The 22055-nt window shown below is 43.8% G+C and overlaps 1 protein-coding gene across 5 annotated transcripts in view; it reads right to left on the bottom strand.

Annotated features, from left to right (window-relative positions):
- The window catches only part of LRRC9 (leucine rich repeat containing 9), a 102607-nt gene that overhangs the window by 9995 nt on the left and 70557 nt on the right, over positions 1–22055 (bottom strand). For all 5 annotated transcript variants that reach the window (XM_061613303.1, XM_061613302.1, XM_061613299.1 and 2 more), the window contains 9 exons: positions 21468–21645; positions 20411–20631; positions 18927–19049; positions 18127–18257; positions 12248–12356; positions 10732–10871; positions 5480–5616; positions 3055–3272; positions 1855–1923 (listed from right to left, as the gene is read on the bottom strand). In XM_061613303.1, the coding sequence (XP_061469287.1) occupies positions 1855–1923; positions 3055–3272; positions 5480–5616; positions 10732–10871; positions 12248–12356; positions 18127–18257; positions 18927–19049; positions 20411–20631; positions 21468–21645 (1326 nt within the window). The remainder of the gene's footprint in view (positions 1–1854; positions 1924–3054; positions 3273–5479; positions 5617–10731; positions 10872–12247; positions 12357–18126; positions 18258–18926; positions 19050–20410; positions 20632–21467; positions 21646–22055) is intronic.

A 22055-nucleotide genomic window follows, 5' to 3' on the forward strand; every position in this document is an offset into this window, starting at 1 on the left:
TTAAATAATAATAATAATGAGTCTGTCTTGCGGGCTTCCCCCAGGCAGCTGGTTGGCCACTGTGAGAACAGGATGCTGGACTAGATGGGCCACTGGCCTGATCCAGCAGGCTCTTCTTATGTTCTTATGTTCTTATGAAGGGCAATCTATAGATGGGACACCGCTAGTGGAGACTGGTGGCTGCAATGTCAGTGGGGAAGTGAATCCGCTCTGGGTTCTAGCCTGAACTTACAAGGAGCTGTCCAATGTGCTTTCTGGATAGGTCCTCAAAAATTTGTACTAAAAAATCAGAGCCAGCAGTCTCCACTGGACACCCCAATTGAGAAGACTCTTTCCCTGGTAATCATTGGCCTCTCTTCAGAATACACCGACATTGACGAGAAAGGTCTTTGATGAAGATACATTGTCTACATGGTCCAGTGGCAGCCATGGTATATATCATGATATCTATTTCTGTTAATTTTGAGATTCGTTGGACCGGGGGCCCTTAAGGAAATTGAAAACACAGGCATACAGCAAAGGTAAGCCTTTACTGGTTACGTGTGCACGGTCATCTCCCGTGATATTTGGTAGAGCTCTGCAATGTGGCACTGCTTGCATAGGGTTTTTATACATTTTAGAACAAAGACATTAGTATATCCAGTACACGAGCATTACATATCTACTACATATTTATTTATTGTATTTGTATACTGCCCCACAGCCGAAGCTCTCTGGGCAGTTTACAACAATTAAAAACAAATATACAAATTAAAAACACATTTTTAAAAAGCAATTTAAAAACACATGCTAAAATGCCTGGGAGAAGAGGAAAGTCTTGACCTGGTGCCGAAAAGATAACAGTGTTGGCGCCAGGAGCACCTCATCAAGAAAATCATTCCATAATTTGGGGGCCACCTCTGAGAAGGCCCTCTCTCTTGTTGCCATCCTCCGAGCTTCCCTCAGAGTAGGCACCCGGAGGAGGTAATCACATAGTGATTACGTAGTGGTTATGCTGTCTACATCTCTAGCCAATCAGGTAATTTCTCAGTAATTCTAATACCAGCACATTTCAGCTATGAGCCATCTACATTACAGTGTTATTTTGTCCCAGGCCTTGGAGAGCTGGGATGTTCAGTACAAGTTCTGTTCCATTTATCTTATCATATCGAGGGTCAAGCTGTACTAAGCATTCTAGGCATACCAGTCACCATGGATACCAGGCCGAGGAGACAACCTCGAGAGGATTGGGAATGAGGGAATTTTTATAATAGAAAATATTAGAAAAATTCTAGTTCTCTAAAGAAATATAATTTGTATATAAAAACAATCCTCCTCCATCCATTCTTTAGAATGGGGGTAGCTAACATGGCGCCTTTAAGATACTGCTGCACATACAGCTCCCATAATCCCTGACAACTGGCCATGCTGGCTGAGGCTGCTGAAAGCTGGAGTCCAAAAATAGGTTAAGGGCACCGAATGGGCGGTCCCTGCTTTTGGACTTCACCTTTTCCGGTATCCTGACACATGAAACATTTCCTCTTCTATTTTGCCACCATAGGAATATGAACAACTGCCTTTTTGCTGAATATTCAGAACATTTCCAAGCTATCTCAAGTATATGTACAGACTTTCCAAAGATGTGGCCTGTTTGGAATTCAGAAAAAAACAAAACCCACACAAATCCTGTACTTAATATGATGAAAGTGAGTTCAGATCTCTGCAAAACAAGATGTCAGGCATCTTTGTGAGCACTTCAGTCTTAATGTAGCATACTGCAGAGCACTTAATAAAGAGATTATGAATAATCAGAATGAACGAGACAAAGGTAAACATAAGCTTCATGCATGTAATCTTACAAAATAGTATACTTACTGGATTTCCGTATATTGAGAGCTCTTTAATGCATGGAAGGCAATCGAGTTTTTCAAGTTCTGACAAATCCTGTCCCAAGATTAAAAAGTAAGTTATATTCAAGAACCACTAAAGCTTTTCTGCAGAAAGTATGCACTGCTAGTCATTTGCAGGAATCTTTATTCAGCTTTGCTATGGAGTCCTTCAGAAATCTTTAAGGGCAGGAATGGGGATCCTCTGCCCTTCCAAATATCGCTGGACTGCAACTGTCTTCAGTCCCAACCAGAAAGGACAATGGTCAGGAATGATGGGAGTTGTAGTCCAACATCTGGAGGGTCAAAAATTCCCCAGCCTTGTTCTAGTCCATTCCAAGTATATGATTTTCTAAGAGAACAGATCTTCTTGACAGCTAATTCCAGGCTGATCATTCGTTGGCTCAACTGTTTCTTTGTCAATCCAAAAAGATAGTGACATAAGATCCGTTGCAATTAGGGTTGGGGGAGAAATTTGATCCAGTCCACATTTAAAAGTGAACCTATCCAATTTGCAAGTTATGAATTGCAAACCAAAACACTGCCATCCTTTGAAGTTTGCATTTCTCTGAATTTTGCAATGCAATTATCCCACCAAATAATTACAAAAGTGCATATACTAGGGCAGCCTTTCCCAACCAGTGTGCCTCCAGATGTTGTTGGACCACAATTCCCATCTTTCCTGACCATTGACAATGTTGGCTGAGGCTGATGGGAGTTGTGGTCCAACAACATCTGGAGGCACACTAGTTGGGAAAGGCTTTCACCTTAGCAAGACCGGCTGTTTTCCTTTTGGAAAACTAGGGTAAAGAATGCACAAAATGCATATATTCGTGAAAATAACAAAAATGCTTTGCAAAAATGTGTATATTGGGCAAAATCATATACAAAAATGTATATAGGCAAAATTATATACAAAAATGTTTATTTTAGGCGAAATTCACAATGTAATGCTGATGAATTTTAATGAGGACTTCATGATGGGGAAATGTGGAGAACTTAAGACTGGGAAAATGAGAAACTGAAACTGATGGATTTGCCCATCCCTAATTGCCTATGGCAAGACAACCTGAATGAAGAATTCAGCACTGGCATCTTCTATATCTGCACCAGCCTACAGCTCCAAAACATGTGAACGGCATCAGCTTGAGGAAGGCCGATCTACACCGTCAGATTAGATCTACTGTACCTGAATTCTATTGAGGCCAAGGAAAAGCTTCTGCAGTTTCACCAAGCAATGCAAATTGTTCAGTTCTCTCAGGCGGTTCTCCTCCAGGTGAAGCGCCACCAAGGAGCTCTGTTTAGCAAATGAATTCTCATTGATTGCTTTAACTCGGTTATGATCTAGCACCAATTCCTGCAGAAGCTGCAGACCATCAAGCCCTTCGATTTGGCTTATCTCGTTGCCTGTGATGGCAAGATCAAAGATGGGTGCGGGAAGGGTGAGTTGGGATGCAATGGACAATTGTAAACAAAGAGAAACAAAAACATACAGACTTACCTTTATGCAATAGCTACAAACTTTTGATTAGGAATGAGGAAGACCCCTTTTGAAACCATCAACTGTCTTTCTCTGGCCAGCGTGGGTGCACAGAGAGAGGAAGCTAGTCTGTTTATGTTTGGGGATAACTGGATAGGTAATGCTGTGAATCAGGCATTGCCTGTGTGCTTGCCTCTGCAACTTAATGATACATTTGTAGATAAAGACACTATTACAGAAATACCATGGGCTTGGATCCAAAGGTAAGGTAACTTAAGGAAGTTCACAGAAGGAAAGTTTCCTGCCCTCTCCTCTCCCTTGCAGCTCCCCTCCAAAAAAGCCTCTCTGGAAGGTGCGGAGGGGGGCTCCTGAACAATGTAGGGTGGGAGACTGTTGTGGGGGGAGGGGACAAGAAACTTTCCTTCCACAAGTTTCCTTAAGTAACTTACCTTGGGATCCAAGCCTGATTTTGGGAGATTTCCCCATTCCTCATTAGATCCTGGGTCCCAAAGCCACATTGCTCTGTAGGGCCCCCCATTCCTTCCGGTTTTTGGGATGGTGGTGGAGGTGGCTGCAGAGGGAAGGAGGGAGTAGGAAACCTTCCTTCTCTGAACTTTCTTAAGTTACTTTTGGATTCACCCCATGTGTGTCCATGCCTCTGTCTCAAGTAACGGTGGGATCTATTAGCTGGTGCTGCTTCGAAAGCATTCCATCAACCTAGTATCAAGTTCTTTGTCTGCTGTCCACTGCTTTTACTGGTCTGATTTTTTCCCCTCTGCAAAAATATTGGTATTAATATCAATATTTTCTTTCAAAATATTGATATTTTGAAAGGAAATACTGGTAGAAAATATTAATATTTTGAAAGAAAATATTAATATTTTGAAAGAAAATGTCAATATTTTGGAAAGAAAATATTGATAAAGGAATGGCACCCAGTTTTGCCACCTCTTCCTCCTGCTCTGCTGTGAGTGATTGAGGCTGGTCAGTTTTCACCTTAGCAAGACCGGCTGTTTTCCTTTTGGAAAACATTTTCATCCCCTCCAAAGCATATTACAATAGGAATGGGGGGAGGAATTCAATTCAGTTCATATTTAAAACCAGATTTATCAAACTTGCACTTTCCGAAACTATGTGCTAATTGAAACACAGCCATCCTTTTAATAATAATAATAATAATAATAATAATAATATTTAATTTGTGTGTCGCCTATCTGGCAGATAGCCACTCTAGGCGACGTACATTAAAATGAGATAAAATACAATAATATCAAATGCAGTCACATTAGTCTCAATAAATAAAATACTGGACAGTCATCAATACATTTATAAAATATTTACATTTGCAGCATATAATAGATGACAAAATCATGGAGATTAACCCATCCCAAGGATCTCAAAGGCCTGTTGAAATAGCCATGTCTTCAGGGCCTTGCGGAATACATCCAGGGAAGGGGCGTGTCGAAGATCAAACGGGAGGGAGTTCCAGAGAGTGGGGGCCACCACAGAAAAAGCCCTCTCCCTAGTACCCACCAACCTAGCTGTTTTGGTTGGTGGGATTGAGAGAAGGCCTTGCGTGGCTGATCTGGTCGGGCGGCATAATTGGTGGCGGTGGAGGTGCTCTTTCTTTTAAATTTGTACTTGTCTGAATTTTGTGATGCATTCTCCGACCAAACAGTGTTTACAAAAATGCATATATTATGGGGAAATGTTTATAAAAATGAATATATGAGTGAAAATAACATACAAAAATGCATCACATTAGGAGAAGTTGCTTACAAAAATGTAAACTGCAGACAAAAATGTGTTTATTACTAAAATGCTGAATAATTTTTATGCAGATTTAAAAAAAAATAACACAAATTGCTGCAGAAACCTGGAGAACCAGATCCAAGATTGGAAAAATTAGGAACTGACTGAAACTGACAGATCCTTCTTCCTAACTACAATTGGGACTGGCAACAAAATACTGCAATGGAATGCTCCAATTCAGGGTTCCAGCCAGCCAGCCAGCCAGCCAGCCATACTGTCTATCAGGATACTCCATTCCACTGCCACCTTCATTTTCCTTTTCTCCAGAAAAGCACTGAACAGAGGATGATGATGGTTTATACCATCTGCTGCTATTACTTACCCTGTAAAAAGAGAAACTTCAGATTTTTTAGCCTGCTAATCTGCAACAAGGCCAAATTGGTAATTCCGTTGTAGCCCAAATGGAGGACCTCTAAACTCTCCATTATCGGAGGCAAACTTTCATTGCCTCCTCCATCCCTAAAAGAACAGAGGAACATAGTCAGTGGGCAGATCTCAGCAACAAGCTGCTAAGTTTAACAAGGGTGGAAAGAGATTTCCATAAATATCCCCCCTTATCCTGCTGTCAAAGTTTTGCCAAAGTTTTAAACTGGGGTGGATGAGGGCGCCCTGCTACAGTTAAGGAAGGTAAGGCAGATTGAGCTCTTACTGGAAGTACACCATGGACTTCAAGTATAAACATGGAAATCCACTCTTTCCCCATCAGAAGGCCTGATGGAAGGAAAAGGGGAAACAGCTGGAAACCACTGTTTGTTTCTGTTTAGTAAAAGTTTTATGATGACCCCCTTGGCAACAGCCATTTGCTGCCAGGGCACATAAAAATGAGACATCAAAATGCAATATTTCTGACACTTTGCATAGGAAAACTCAGAGCTCAGCTAAATGAAGGTCATTCGGAGGCTTAAATGCACCTCATCTTTATAGGTCCAGTATGCCCAGTAAGTTAAGGGGACATTTTACATATTATGCAGTAGAATGGTCCTGAGTGCATAATCAACAGAAAGCTGCAGCCAATCTTAGCCACTCGACAAGCATACCTGGAGGACACATTTGTATGCAAACTCACCTGTCACATTCCTGTTACATTTTTAGGTGTACCCTTAAAGTATAGTAAAAGGCATGCATCTAAAAAGCATGATGGCTCATTGTCTACACTTCTCACTGGTTAACACCTTATAGGTGCATCCAGACATCTTCTTTATTGAATATCCATGATGATTTGCGCTCATGATGCTATTGGGGTGGTCATATGTTCCTTTCATTACTGTTTGTGCCTGCAAAAGTTTTGGGGTGGTCACACTGCTTTGTTTCCAATCAGTGCATATCCCATAACTTCCTGTGGAAATCCCATAACTTTTTATAGCACAACTGTTCTGGTTTATTTATCCCACTTTTGGTGCACTATGGCCCTCTGGACAGCAATAATGTGGTAGCATCGAGGAAGCACCACAGAACAAACTAACACAGAATAAATCCACCACTTGTTGTTGCTATGCGCCTTCAAGTCGACTACGACTTATGGTGACCCTATGAATCAGCAATCTCCAACAGCTGCATTTTGGATACTCTGTTCATAGGGTTTTTGTGGTTAGAGATATTCAGAGGTGGTTTACTGCTAATGCACTATTATAGTGTCAAGAACATGTTGCAGAAGATACCTGCAAGAAAACACCAGTCTGGAGGGGCCCATAGATTAGGGCACAGTGTGTATGTGCAGTGTACACAATCACAACTGAAGTGGCTATGTGCACATTTCACTGCATGTGCTTGAGCTGGGAGCTGCAGTCAGCTGAATCTGGACAGCCAGTGTGATGTAGTGGTTAGAGTGTCAGACTGGGACCTGGGAGGCCCTGATTCAAATCCCCACTTTTTGTGGTAAGAAAAGTGATGGGAAAATGTGGAGGAAAGTGCAAGATAATGACCAGTTGACAGCAAAATGTTGTCCATAGAAACTTTGTGAATGCAAATGAGGATGATTGCTCAATATATGTTTCGCCTGGAAGCAAAAGTAGTGCTTCAAAGACTTGGAAAACCTGTTTGCTCAGAAGCAATAACTGGACAGAGAAGATGAGCAAGCACGCTGCAGATCATCACCTGCCCGCAGCCTTAATCATGGCGCAATTTCATACGAAGCACATTAAGCAGACACTTGTGATGACGACTACTATGAAAATACTTATACACCCAAGAGGACTGAGATGATTATTTTAAGCAGGCTGAAAGGGAGCACTTAATTGCCTTAAGAAGGATCAAGACCATTCTGATACTCTGAGAATCAGACAGTGGAATTAAGCAGTTTTTAATTAATTAAAGGGTTCAACAGCTTAATACCCCAACAGGTAAGGCTGATTAGGGTCCTTCAAAGATATCAGACCTACACAACCCATGTAGCTTTTGCCAGATGTTTTGGAGGAAAGCACAAAAGAATCACCGTATATCTGGAGCCACTGACTAGGGAGAAGGCTGGAAAAGTCAGCCTGATTTTCATAGATTAGGCAGCTATGAAGAGAGAACAAGAGCTGAGATGCAAGGGAGATGTTTGTTTTCTCTTTACGTCTCTGCCAGTAACTTGTCCTCTGTATCCATTTTTCTATCTTGGCCATTCCCACACTAGTTCCCCTCTCCTCTATGCCACCCGAATTTGTCCCCGAAAAGAGCTGGTGCTATTTGCTCCAGACTTTAGATGGAGCCAATGACTAGCAGTCTCCTTCCAGGTTTTGATTGTGGGAAAGTCAGGTCCTCTTTAAAGAAGAACATCTCTTCTTCACAGTGCATGAACAGATATGAACATCTGATCTGATGGCTGGGGCTGGGCTCCTGTTTGTGTTTGCTACTTGAAAGGCAGGCCTTCTCCAGGTGACAGATCTCCTGATCTGTTTATAAAAGGTAGATTTGCCAGCTGGTAATGGCTATGTTTCAAGCACAGACTTGAGGGCCCCTCCACACTGGTGGATATTTTTGAGGGTGTATTCTGCAACATGCCATTCATGCAATAATACTGCATTAGTGATGGGATTTACACTGAACCGTCCACACAGCATTCCACTTTATTAGTTGTTCTATAATACTTCCCCAGTATTATCACATTATTGCCATCTGGAGGGGCACTCTTGCATTATAGCATAACAAAAATGGGACAAATAAAACCCGGGAACATTAGTGGTATAAAAAGTGATAGGATTTCAGGAAGAAGTGAAGGGACATGCACTGATTGGAAATAAAGAGTATATTCGCCCTGAAACTTTTGCAGGTGCACGCAGTATTGAAAGCAGGGTCACTTGGAAACCCCATGAATGTCACCTTGAGTTACATGATGGACGAAAGGTTATATAGATGGGATACAGTATGAATGTTTTTAGCCCGTTTATGAGCGGTATACTTTTGAATTGCCTGTCTGTATTCCTCTCTCTGCTGGGAAAAGAAGTTATTCTATGCGGTAAGGCAGGGGTAGCCAACATGATGCTCTCCCAGATGTTCTGGAATACAACTCCCATCCTCTTTGACCATTGGTCATATTAGATAGGGCTGATGGGAACTGTAGTCCCAAACATCTGGAAGGCATCAACCATACTGGCTACCGGTGGTATAAACTAGGATTTTTATATATTGCATTTTCTGAATGGTATGCTGTGTGTGCCACCCAGAGAACAATTTTTTTGGGTGGCCTGGTATAAAATAAATAAATATAGGAAGAAATAAAAAGCAGATCTTCTGGGAAACCTCCAGCATCCTACTTGAACTGGGTCCCTATGAAACAGAGAGTGTCCTGCCCAGAGTCCAAGACATGAGACAGAGGTGAGGTTTGGTCTAATTCCCGTTTTATTCGCGTGATGGTTAAAGCAGTGCGCTTCATACACCTGTCTACTCTCTGCTTTCGCTAACTAGCCTACCTAAACAGTCTCTGCAGCGTGTGGGGAGAGTTGACTCAGCACTGGAGTCTGGGTGGGCACCTGCTTAAGTAGGGAAGGTCTTTGCCCATAAACAACGGCTCCTCCAGAGTCCCACCCTCTGAAAGTGCCTTTTCTCATGCCTTCTCGCACAGGGCGAGGGGGGGGGGAAGCCTCCAACGGCCCATCTGACAGCAGTGCTTCGCTAGGTGATGCCGCGACATCAGGGAGCGGGAAGCTGGCTGGTGGTGAAGCGTTTGAAGTGCTGGGCAGGGATTCCTGCATGGGTGGGGTTGGCGCACGTGAAGGTTCGCTTCCCAACGGCTCAGGCAGGCAGCTTGCAGGCGGGGTGGGACCTGCCTCAGTGGGGGTGCTGGCAGAGGAAGTCTGCTGGTTGGCAGAGTCCCCCCTCCTTCAATGCCCCCAGGGACCTCATCCTCATCTGACTCCTCTCCCTGATCTAACTCTCCTTGTGCCTGAGGTGCAACAAAGAGTTGCATTCCAGTAAAGGGCTGCAAAAGGTACATTGGCAAGAGGGAGAGCTCAGTTTGAAGCAGGATGCTGGAATCTTTCTGCTCACGATCGAGGAGCTCTGCCTGCTGCATCTGCTGATTATTTTGGGTGCAGATCTCGTCTGCAAACAGCAGCAACTTTCAGGAGGAGGGACAAGCAGGGCTAGCAGGGCTGCCCAGGAGAGGGACGGCACAGTTTCCAAAGGAAAGAAGCTACCCAGTGCGTACAAACTCTTTAAGCTGGAGCATCTGAGAAGTTCCAGAAGTCATTATTGCCATTGTATTATTTATAAAAGCACTGGAAATATAGTAGGTGGTGCCATACAGAGCAAAACTGAACAGATCCCTGACTGCTTGCTCACAGAAGAAACTTCAGCTACAGCTTGTGGTTAGCAAGGAGACAGTTTAACCACAAACCCTGTGATTAATAGGTGGGCGATGTGATGGACATGTGGTGGTCCCACCCACATGTCAATGTTGGCTCGCAGCGGTGGGGCAAGATCGTGCCTAAGCAGGACTGAACTCTCTGTGCATCAGCTGACATATATGTATGTGTGTGTGTGTGTGTGTGTTTCAATCCTGCAGGGTTTGGACCTGCCAGCCAGTTCACAAGAACTCGCTGGTGCACCTTTAACCAAGCAGGATTGAACTGTCCTCCACATCAGCTGATGCAAGGAGAATTCAATCCTGCTTTCGGCAGCTACACCTCAACATGCCCCACAACTGATATCACATGTGAATTAAATAAAATAATAACTGTTCCAGGGTGGAATAGGAAAGCGTTCTTGGTGACATCATAGGGGGGCAACCAATCAGCATTATGCACAGCCATAGTGGAAGGGTTGTAACTCAACAGCAGAGCCCATGCTTTGCATACAGGAAGTCTCAGGTTTAATCTCCGGCATCTCCAGGTAGGGCTAGGAAAATCCCCTCCCAGAAACCCTGGAGTCACTGCCGGTCAGTGCAGACAATACTGGACTAGTTGGACCAGCTTCCTATGTTCCACCTTCCACTGCAAACATTCAGAACTGCTTCCATCTCCAGAGATCAGCCTGGAAGAGCAAAGGCCCATTTGGATTTAACCTAGCTGTCATGCTTCCATATTTGCCTCACTGCTCTTAAAACATGGCCTCTGACCATCCTTCATTAGTGCATGCTGGAATCAGACTATATACCTGCTGCCTTTGGAAGCTCCATGCTGTCCATAGCCACTGGATGTCACTTTCTGATACAGCAGCTGCCTGTTGGTTAAGTGATTTGGAGGCTTTTGTCTGGGGAGGATTGAGTCAATATGATTGTAGTTTAGGCAGAGAACCTGCAGAAAAAAGTGAGCCAGAGGACATCAAGTGAATTCTGCTCAGTTTACTTGTTAGCAAAAGGACCAGTAACCACCTATGATTGGACAAGCAGTGTAAATCAGGAATGCAGACAGATCTACAGTTCTGGCCTGTTTAGCCCTGAGTGGCAGCCTCTAGAGCAGGGATGGGGACCCTACGGCCCTCCAGATGTTGGACTACAGCCAGTCTCCCTGGCCATTGGGCATTCCATGCAGGGCTGATGGAAGTCGGAGTCCAACAACACACAGTGGTACTCAAGTCATGTCTTTTTGACAATGCTCAGAGGCATGCTACATTAAGTAAATGGAGGAATCAATCCAAAAAGCAATATCCGATTAAACAATCCAGAACCTTGTACAGCACAGCTCTGCTTTTAGGAGGCCCGCTTTTCAGCATTCCGCTAATACGGCGGTTTTCAATTAGAGTAAGACCCCACTCATATGGCACTTGTTCCTCTTTTACAGCGTTTTTCCGGCGTCGGGCACCATTTTATTGACAGAGTTCCGCTTTTCGGCAGGTTTTGCTTTTAGCTGGGGGTCTGGAACGTAACCCGCTGTATGAGTGGGGCCCTACTGTAAAGACTTTGGAAACCCTGTTGTTTTCACCCTTATTTGCATGAACAATAAAACTATAACCACTCAGCAGTAAATGTGTCCAATTGCTGCAGCTTCTTCTCCCCCTTGCCCTGGATCAGGAATGGACAAATCTGTCAATTTCAATTCTCCAAATTTCCACCCTTAAATTCAGTTCTCCATATTTCTGCAAGAATTTGTGACTTTAAAAAATATAAAATCCTCATGAAAATTCATCAATGTTTTAGTGTGAAGTTATCCTAATATACACATTTTTATATGCAGTTTTGCCTAATATACATATTTTTGTACATCATTCTTCCTAACAATGCATTTTTGTATGTTATTTTCACTTGTGTATGCATTTTTCTGCACACTTTACCTTAGGATATGCATTTTTGCACATATTGCTTGCCTGGAGAATTGCACTACAAAATTTGAAGTACTCCTGGCGCTGTTTTGGTTTGCGTATTGTTTTGGAAAGTGCAAATTAGGTTGGTTTCCCTTTAAATGCAAACAGAATTGAATTTCTCCCTCATCCTACCCTATTCTGGAGAAAAGGGACCCAAACTTGGACAATGCCACCAACTGCCAGAACTAGGAGAGATTACCATGAACGCTTCTTCTACATATCCCCTAACAATTGTATTTTTTTGCAAATTTCCATTCCAAGCCCCTTAGGGAACCAAACTTGCCTGAAAAGCGGGGTGTAGATGTAATAAGTAATAATACATTTTTTAAAAAAGTATTTTCAATTTTTTTTTAAAGCATGACTGACTCACCTTGACATTAGGGAGATAGACCAAACCACTGAAAGAGGTGAGATTATTGTTCTGCAAATTCACGCTGGTGATGTTTTTGAACTGGTCTGCTGGTGCAAGATCAACCATTCTGAGTCAGATAAAAAAAAAAAAAGCATTTAGAGGAGAAAGATGGTCTAGTGGTCTAGCAGTCGAGCACCAGCATACACCTTTTGTTTTGTTTTGTTTTCTAAGCAGATGAAAAGCATTAGTCTAGGAACATAGGAAGCTGTTTCATTCCAGGTCAGACCGTTTGCCCATGTAACCCAGTATTGTCTTCTCTGACTGGTAGCAGACGCTCCAGGGCCTCAGACAGAGGTCTTTCACATCACTTTCTACTGTTCATCTGTTAAGGTGTTGGACTATGACCTGGGAGACCAGGGTTCAAATCCCCACATAGCCATGAAGCTCACTGGGTCAAATAAGAAAATACTATTAATAGAAATACTTGATAGGAAAGGCTCTAGTCCTAGGTAACTAACCATGTTGGAGGCGCAGTGGCCAGGTTTGGTCCTTGCCCTCACGCTTCAGGAGAGAGGAACAAAGACAAAGATGTCTGCTCTCCCTCGGCTGGTTCAAGAAGAAAGAGGAAGGAGGGTTTGGATGCGAGGCAAGCTCCCTGAATGTATCAGTTTACAACAGAAGGAAGACAGGCAGAGGAACACAGGTAAGGCCAGGCAGTCTAGGCAGCTGGAGGACCCTCTGTCTTCCCTTAAGAATGCCAAGAGAACCACACAGGAGTTGCTCTTGCCACACTTCCAACAGGTTTTTTTTATTGTGTTTTGGTATTTAATTTTTATTTGTAACTTTTTTATGTTTAAAATAATCTTTTGTTTTTCTGTTAATTATGCTGCTTTAAATGTGGATCTTTATTGTATTTGATTTTAATTTGTCACATTTGATTGATCTATTGATTGATTGGATTTCTTACTAGCCCTTCACTGCAAGCTTATCTCTTTTATTGTTGTTGTTATTGTTACTATTATTATTATTATTAGCAGTAGCAGTAGTAAAATTTACATCCCACCTTTCCTCCCAGTAGGTTGGATTATTTTTTGTAAAAAATGAAATGTAAAGCAGTAAAGAAATCATTAAAATAAATAAACTCTAGGCCAGCAAGCTGCATCATCAAAAGAGAGGAAGGGCAAGGAATGTACCATTGGTCTCACCTGAAAGGTGATTTTCATAGGAGTGGGCCATCACTGTGGGAAATAGTTCCACCTATCGTGCGAAGGCAAGAATGTTTTTGAAGTCAAGACTAGGGGCGTCAGGCCCCTCCCACTCTCCAGTTCATTCGTAGCGAGTCTAAAAAGAGATATCTAAAAATACAAGAACAAGGCCAACAGGCCCACCAGGAAAATAACATAATAGTCACATGCATAACAATATAACTCTAAGATCATAACATAACAGAACTAAGAGTCTTGACTTCACTCTTACATTTAAATATAATAGCGTAACAATAACATGTAACCCATTGATAAAATCTCTAGTCATCCTCCAACTGGGAGGGTCGTGATGGCCCACTCCTATGAAAATCACCTTTCAGGTGAGACCAATGGTACATTTTCCATAGGAGGTGGGCCATCACTGTGGGATGTACCAAAGCAGCCCATACAGGGAGGGACCACCCACATGTTAATCCTCATTAAGAACCTGTTGCAACACTCGTCTGCCAAAAGATGCATCAGCAGAGGCATAACGATCAATTTTATAATGCCTTATAAACGAGAGTGGGGTAGACCAGACAGCAGCCCTACAAATATCGGCAACAGGAGCATTAGTGGCAAAAGCAGCCGAGGTGGCAGCTGACCTGGTAGAATGAGCCGTTATACTAGCTGGAACTGACAGCTTCAGGGACTCATATGCTAAAGTAATGCATGCCCTTTACCAACGGGATAAGGTAGAATTGGATACTTTATGCCCCATGGACCTTGGATGAAAGGATACAAACAGAGACTCCGTTCGTCGAATCTCTTGGGTCCTGGACAGGTAGGTCTTGAGAACCCTCCGGACATCTAACGAATGCCAAGACTTCTCGAGAGGATGGGTAGGATTCGGGCAAAAGGAAGGCAAAACAATGTCCTGGTTGCAATGAAAAACTGAATCGACCTTGGGACGGAAGGATCAGTCTTCAGCACAACAGAGTCCTTATGGAAGACGCAGAGGTGTCGAGCAGAAGACAGTGCGCCCAACTCCGAAACGCGTCTGGCAGATGTGATTGCGATCAGAAACAAGACCTTGAAGGACAGCATACGTAGGGGCACAGTCCTGATGTGTTCAAACGGAGGGCTTTGCAAAGCCTGCAGAACTTTCGGCAAACTCCATGAGGGAAACCGATGGACAACAGCCGGAGAGCGTAGGGCGACTCCCCTCAAAAAACGTTTGATGAACGGATGTGAGGAAATATGATCTCCAGGAGAGGACACTGAGAGAATGGATGACAGAGTGGATGCATGCCGACGTAGAGTGTTAGGTCGAAGTCCCATCATAAAGCCGCTATGGAGAAATTGCAGCACCTGATGCACAGTGGCCTGGGATGGATCATGGTGGTGGGACTGACACCACTTGGAGAAAGCCACCCAGGTATGTTGATAAATACGAGAGGTAGATGGTCTTCTCAAGGCCAAAATAATATCAATCACAGCGTCAGACAGTCCAGCTGACCTCAAATGTCCCCGTTCAAACGCCACGCTGTTAGATTGAGCCAAGTAGGGTCCTAGTGCAGTACTGGACCCTGGGATAAAAGGTCTGGCCTTACTGGAAGTGTCCAAGGATCCATCATTGACATTGCCATAAGATCTGAGAACCACGGTCAGCGTGGCCAAAATGGTGCTATCAGAACCAGCTGTGCCCTCTCGGTTCGCGCCTTCCTCAAGGTTTTGGCTAACAATGGTATGGGAGGAAAGGCGTACAATAGACCGTCTGGCCACGGTGTTGTCAGAGCATCCACTGCTTCTGCTGTTGAGTCCAGGTATCGGGCAAAGTACCTGGGAAGCTGGCAATTGCGACTGGACGCAAACAGGTCGACTGAGAGGGCGCCGAACTGACATTGGAGATGATGGAAAATGGCTGGATGAAGTTTCCATTCTCCCGGAAAGACCTGTTGTCTGCTGAGCCAGTCTGCTGTCACATTCCAAATCCCTCTGAGATGTTCTGCTTTCAGGGATTGTAGATGTTGTTCTGCCCAGACAAAGATGAGGGAGGCTAAGTCCTGCAGAGGACGAGACCTGGTGCCCCCCTGTCTGTTCAAATGTGATTTTACACACGTGTTGTCTGTTCGAATGAGCACATGGTCCAAAGGGAACAGAGACTGAAAATGACGTAGAGCTAAATGCACTGCCACAGAGTGGGCAGGATGCACAATGGTATCAGCGTTAGTTTTAATATAGACTGTATTTTAGACTTGGTACAGTCAGATTAGTGCTGTAGGCTGGATTACAGGCGTGGTACATGGCCACAGAGGGGGCAGGATATACCGAATATAAATCAGATTTAGTACAAGTCAGCCACTAAGATTAAAGTTCCAGCCTTGAAAATACAATCCAGCCACTAGGATTAAAGCTCCAGCCTTGATAATACAATCACAGTAGATTTGTGTGAGTCAGCCACAGGAATTAAAGCTTCAGACTTAATGATACAGCCACAGTAAATTTGTGTGCAAGTCAGACCTGTGAAAGTCTGTCTACAACACACATACAACACCCAGACAGATAGCTTGCAGGGAAGGTATCCGTTGGTTAATAAGGCAAACAAAAAAGGCGGGAAATTTGAATTCAGCAAAAAAATGGTGCCTGGAAAAAGAGCGGGAAAAAGTGATCAAAAATGGCGGAGAGAGAAGGAGCAATGGCGGCCGTCTGGGGACAAAGTGGGGGAAGGGATGCTTAGCACAGTCTAGCAGGGGGAGCCGCGGGGCCGATAGCCGCACTAGCGGCTCCAAGAAAACCCCCAAGAAGAAGAGCAGATAGAAGTCTGTGCGGGATAAGGCAGCAGTAGGCAAGCCGCTGCCGCCGCCGGGAGCAGGGCTCTCCGCGGCGAAATTAAAGTGCCGAGAGGAGCCTGTGAGGGATGAGGCAGCAGGAGGCAAGCCGCTGCCGCCGCCGGGAGCAGGGCTCTCCGCGGCGAAATTAAAGTGCCGAGAGGAGCCTGTGAGGGATGAGGCAGCAGGAGGCAAGCCGCTGCCGCCGCCGGGAGCAGGGCTCTCCGCGGCGAAATTAAAGTTGCGGAGAGAGAGCCGGATCACCAGGCTCCAGGGAGGCAGAACCCCGGCAGGTAAAAATGGGTTGGAAAAAAGGCAGTGAGCCGCAGCCGCAGGCTCCCGCCTGGGAGAGAACCGTAGCTGCGGTCTCTCCAAGGGCTCCACAGAGCGCGGGTTGATTTAGGGAGAAACCGCTACGGGAGAGAAGAAGCTGCGATCTCCCGAAGCTCAAAACGGCCAGAAAACACAGAACACCGCAGCCACGGTCTCTGTGGGGGTCGTCAGACAAGGAGGAGAATAAACGAAAAATAAAAGGTTAAAGCCAAATCAGGGAGAACCGCAGCCGCGGTCTCTGAGGAAAAAACCTCAAACAAGCAACAGAGATAAATGACAATTAAACACAAAGTAGGGAAACAAGGACTGGGGAGACACACAAGTGACGCTGGGTTCGCACCCAGTCAAAACAAATAAACAAATACGAAAACAACTTAGCTAAATGCTACGCTATAGGATCTCAATGATAGGATTTCAATCTTGTTCGTACGAAGGCAAGAATGAACTGGAGAGTGGGAGGGGCCTGATGCCCCTAGTCTTGACTTCAAAAACATTCTTGCCTTCGCACGATAGGTGGAACTATTTCCCGCAGTGATGGCCCACCTCCTACGGAAAATGATTGCTTCTTCCTCAAGCTCTTCCTGGAAAATAACTGGGTAGTTTGTCAACATATCCTAATGTTTTCTGAAGAAGTATTCTAGGGCTGGGGAACCTGTGGCCCTCCGGATGTTCCTGGGCTGCAATGGCCAGGGTAAAGAGGTGCATCTTCAGGTATATACAGGTGAAGCTAAATTCGCTATTTTATGCTGATACATTTTGCAAGGGCCAAAATACTTGTGCTCCAGAGGTTCTGGCAATATAAATGGCATGGTATGTATGTGGGATTTCATGGGATATTTTCTTGTATTTCAGTGAGATACAAATGGTTCAGGTCTCTCATCTTGTCCAAGGTAATGGACAATTACTTCAGTCCCCAGCCAGCATGGTAAATGGTCAGGGTATTGAGATTGGGAGACATTTGGTTCAGTTTGCATTTAAAGGTGAATCTACCTAATTTGCACTTTCGAAAACAACAAACAAACTGAAACACAGCCATCGTTTGAAATTCACACTTCTCTGAATTTTGCAATGCAATTCTCCAGCCAAGTAATGGTATATACTGGGAGGAAGGGCGGGATACAAATCTAATAGATAAATAAAAATAAATAATAAATAAAAATGCATATACTAGAGTGTGCATAAAAATTCATATATTAGTGAAAAATAACATATAAAATGCATTATATTAGGGGAAACTGCTTTGCAAAAATGTATATCTTAGGCCAGATTGCATACATCAATGATTCACACTAAAACGCTGATGAATTTTCACAAGGACTTTAAAAAGTAATAATCAGAAACTGATGTGGAAATGTGGAGGATTGAACTTAAGACTGGGAAAATGAGAAAGTGAGATAAGCCATAATTGACGGATTCAACCATCCGTAGCCAGGGATGATGCGAGTTGTAGTTCCAACAATTGGAGGGCCAGAAGTTCCACATCCCTGATCTACTACTGCATTGGCAATTTTAAAAAGAGATTTCAAGACAATGATGAAAAATTACTGACCTGATCATAGAGGCTGTCCAGTTTAATTCTTGCATTTTGCTGAAGTTTGAATGTCCCAGTCTTTCTGCGATCATATCAGCATTCAGTTTGCCCCCAAATAAATCTTTAGCATTTTCAATTTCAGTTGCTTCCTGCATTGAGGACATTTTAACAGTCAACTGAGAGCCAAACTGAATCTTGCGATGGGGTAACACTGGCTAGACCTGGGGTAGGGAACCTTTCTCAGCCCAAGGGCCACATGCCAGTGGTGGGCAGGGCCAGAAGCAAAAATGGACCAAGTAATGAATGTAAAATGTACCTTGGTACAGTAGGCTAGTTTCTACACACGCACTGCCACCCCACTCTCTATCCTCCATCCAGGCAAGCAAGAACAGTTTGAAGACACATTCCAGCCAGGCAAAAACACTTAGGAGGATGCAAAGTAGGACCAGTGATGGATGTGGCCTGGGGAGAATCCTGAGGGCCAGACAGAGAGGCCTGGAGGGCCACACTCCACCCCTTGTGAGTAAATGTGCTAGTCTGCTGCTTGGCTTTGCAGGCTGAGACATGTACAGCTGATTTGTATGCTGCTCTTTGCAGAGTGTCCTAGAAACCCACCAAAAACAGTAGAAGAAGTCGCCAGGGTTAAACAGAAGCAGATACAGCCTAAGCGTCACGGGTGAAATTCCCAGTTTGGGATTTGTTGTGGCTAAAGATTGTGAAGTGCTAGCATTGACTCTGTACTCAGGTTGCCACAGGCCCATCTTCTTTACTTACGAGATAAATAGGTCTAAAACATAAACTGTGTGATGAAAACTTACCACCGCAATGCAGTCCAAGGCTTTCAGAGATGGGATATGGAAAATGACAAACAGCCGGTAGTTATCCTGCTTCCAAACAATCAGATTTCCATACATGTCCAGGATGACCAGATTATTTAGCCCCTAGGAAAACAAGACAGTCAACTCTTAATTCACCTGACCCCCCAGCTGGCCCCCGGGCCCTTTGCAGGGGGCTCCATATCTGCTGCTCCTTTCCCTTCTTTATTTAATTTAATTTATTTATTTTTAAAACTTTGCTTATAGGGCAACTGGGCACACTGTAACGTTGCTGATGAGGCCCCAGCCACCTAGCATTTTCGAGCACGCCAAGTGCCTAACATACATTACAACAGCAATCCTTACAACAAACCTGTAAGGTAGGTGGCTTGCTGAAGGCCCCTGAATGAGTTCATTACTGTGGGGCTTCAGGGAGCACCCGCGCCTTGCCAAGGCCTGCTGCTACAGAAAGAGGGTCCATGACAGGGGTGGCAGAAGACAATGGAAGGCAGTGGGGAAGGAAACCGCATCACCAGAGTGGGGAGGGAAGGCACTCCTTCCCTACCAAGTAAGGTGCATCTAGCCCCATCTCTCGATCGTTTTAGGCAGCTAGTTAAAATGCATCTTTTCCAGCAAGTGTTTGGAGGAAGAGAAATCTAATGGCTGCTACTATTAGCAATTGTTCTTTAGTTAGTTGTTATGTGTTTTTAAAGGAGATTGTGTTATTTCACAAATTCACTGTGATTTTATTGCTAATTTCTCCTAATACACTAGGGATGCGCAAGAAATTTGATTCAATTCACATCTGAATCTGAATCTATCAAATCCGCACTTTCCAAAACAACATCAGAACCAAAACACAGCCATCCTTCAAAATTCGCACTTACTCAAATTTTGTGATGCAGTTCGGCAACCAATGTTTACAAAAATGCATATGGTAGGGGAAAGTGTGCATAAAAGTGAATATATGAATGAAAATAACATAAAGATACATTATATGATGAGAAATTCCTTGCAAAAATGGGTACATCAGTCAAAATTGCCTACAAAAAAATGTTTATTAGGAGACGTTTGCACTAAAAGGCTAGAAAATTTTCATGAGGATTTTAAAAACAACAACTGCAAATTGCTGCAGAAATATGGAGAACTGATATGGAGATATTTCGATCCCTATTAAATACACACATTTTTGTATACTTGACAAATAGACATATTTTTACAAAGCAACTTCCCCTAGTACAATGCATTTTTGTACGCTATTTCCCCTAATATACTCTAATATATGCATTTTTGTACTCATCAATTGGCTGGAGAACTGCATTGCAAAATTTGGAGAATTTTTAAGCATTGCTGTTTCAGTTCATGTACTGTTTCAGAAAGTGCAAATTAGGTAGGTTCACCCTTAAATGCGAACTGAATCAAATTTCTCTCCATCCGTACTCACGAAAGATTCATTCCAGCGTTTAAAGTGGCAATGTCCCTTTTACCTTTAGTTGATAGATTTCTTGGTTGGAGGAAACGTAGTTGTTACTTATGTAAAGCTCAATGAGTGCGTAGGCTTTTTGCAAGCCAGCCAGGGAGGTGATTCGGTTGTTCTCGAGAGAGAGGTAATGGAGATGCACCAAGTTATCAAAAACATTCCTCTCCAGGCTGGTGAGGTGATTGTTGTTGGCGCTCAGCCTCATGAGCTTGCAGAGCTTCGAAATTCCTGGGAAAGAAGAAGAAAGAACATTTCTGAAGAATGTCCAAAGCAAAAGCATAGGCCAGCTTTTGCCAACCAGGTGCCTTCTACCTGTTTTGGACTGCAACTCCCATCAGCTCCAGCAAGCAGGCCTGGGGCTGATGGGACTTGTAGTTAAAAACAACTGGAGGGCGCCAGATTGCCAAAGACTGGTGTAGATGCATAAGATCCAGGGCTGAACTGAGGCAGCCTTGCTGCTATTGCAAAGCATCTTGTGTCACTGTCTCTTTAGATTGGTCAAGAAACAATTGAGACAGTAAATGATCAGTTGGGAACTAGCTGTTAGGAAGGTTTGCTCTGCTCCTGGGGGTATAAAATCGTAGAGTTGGAATCTAGAAGAGGGGTGGGGACCCTATGGTGCTCCAGACGTTGGCCTACAACTCCATAATCCCTGGCCAATGGCTATGCTGGTTGGAAGGATGGGAGTTGCGGTCCAACAGTGTTTGGAGGGGCATAGGTTCCCCATAAACCCACAAATGAATTGGACCCCAATACCACAGAGTAACAAGGGCCCTTGAACTTTAGCCGCTGTATTTTGTACCATCTGCAGTTTCTGAGCACCATTTTTCACAGGCAGCCCCACTTACAGCATGTGAAACTTGGTTCAACCTGGATGTGACCAAGAAACATGTGGCAGTGGCCACACTCTCTTTTCCAGGAAACGGTGAAGCTGATACAAAAGCCACATCTGTGCAAAAGTGCTCCTGGCCACACACATACACACACCCTCCGCAGGAGCAACGCCAGGCCCAGGAACACCCAAAAGCGGTGAATATTTAGAATGGAGCATACAAATACATTACCCTCCAGGGTGCAGATGCAGTTTCCATCTACTGTGAGCTCTTCCAGATTATGGCAATAATCCAGCCCTTCTATTTTAGTGAGATTATTGTTGCTAAAGGATGCCCACCGCAAATTCTCTAACTTTTCCAAGCCGTTGATCCTGCAGAGATGTTGCCCGTCCAGGTCTAACATAGTGATCTGTTGGGGGGGGGGGGGAGGAACACAACCCTCACTGTCTACCTCTGCTGAATTAATGTATTATGTATTATTTAATTTATATCCCGCCCTTCATCCCAGCAGGAGCCCAGGGTGGCAAACAAGCACTAAAAACACTTTAAAACATCGTAAAAACAGATCTTGGAATTCATTAAAACAGAACAACATTAACAATATTTTAAAAAAATCTTTTAAAAAGGGTTAAAAACATTATTTAAAAAAAACGTATTAACAACCAATTCTAACACCGACGCAGACTGGAATAGGTCTCAACTTAAAAGGCTTGTTGAAAGAGGAAAGTCTTCAAAAGGCGCCGAAAACATAACAGAGATGGAATTAAAGAGTTCAGGCAAGACAGCCATCAGAGCATACTGTGTATGATGTACAGTCTA

The sequence above is a fragment of the Rhineura floridana genome, chromosome 2 (genome assembly GCF_030035675.1).
Source record: "Rhineura floridana isolate rRhiFlo1 chromosome 2, rRhiFlo1.hap2, whole genome shotgun sequence".
Lineage (NCBI taxonomy): Eukaryota > Metazoa > Chordata > Lepidosauria > Squamata > Rhineuridae > Rhineura > Rhineura floridana.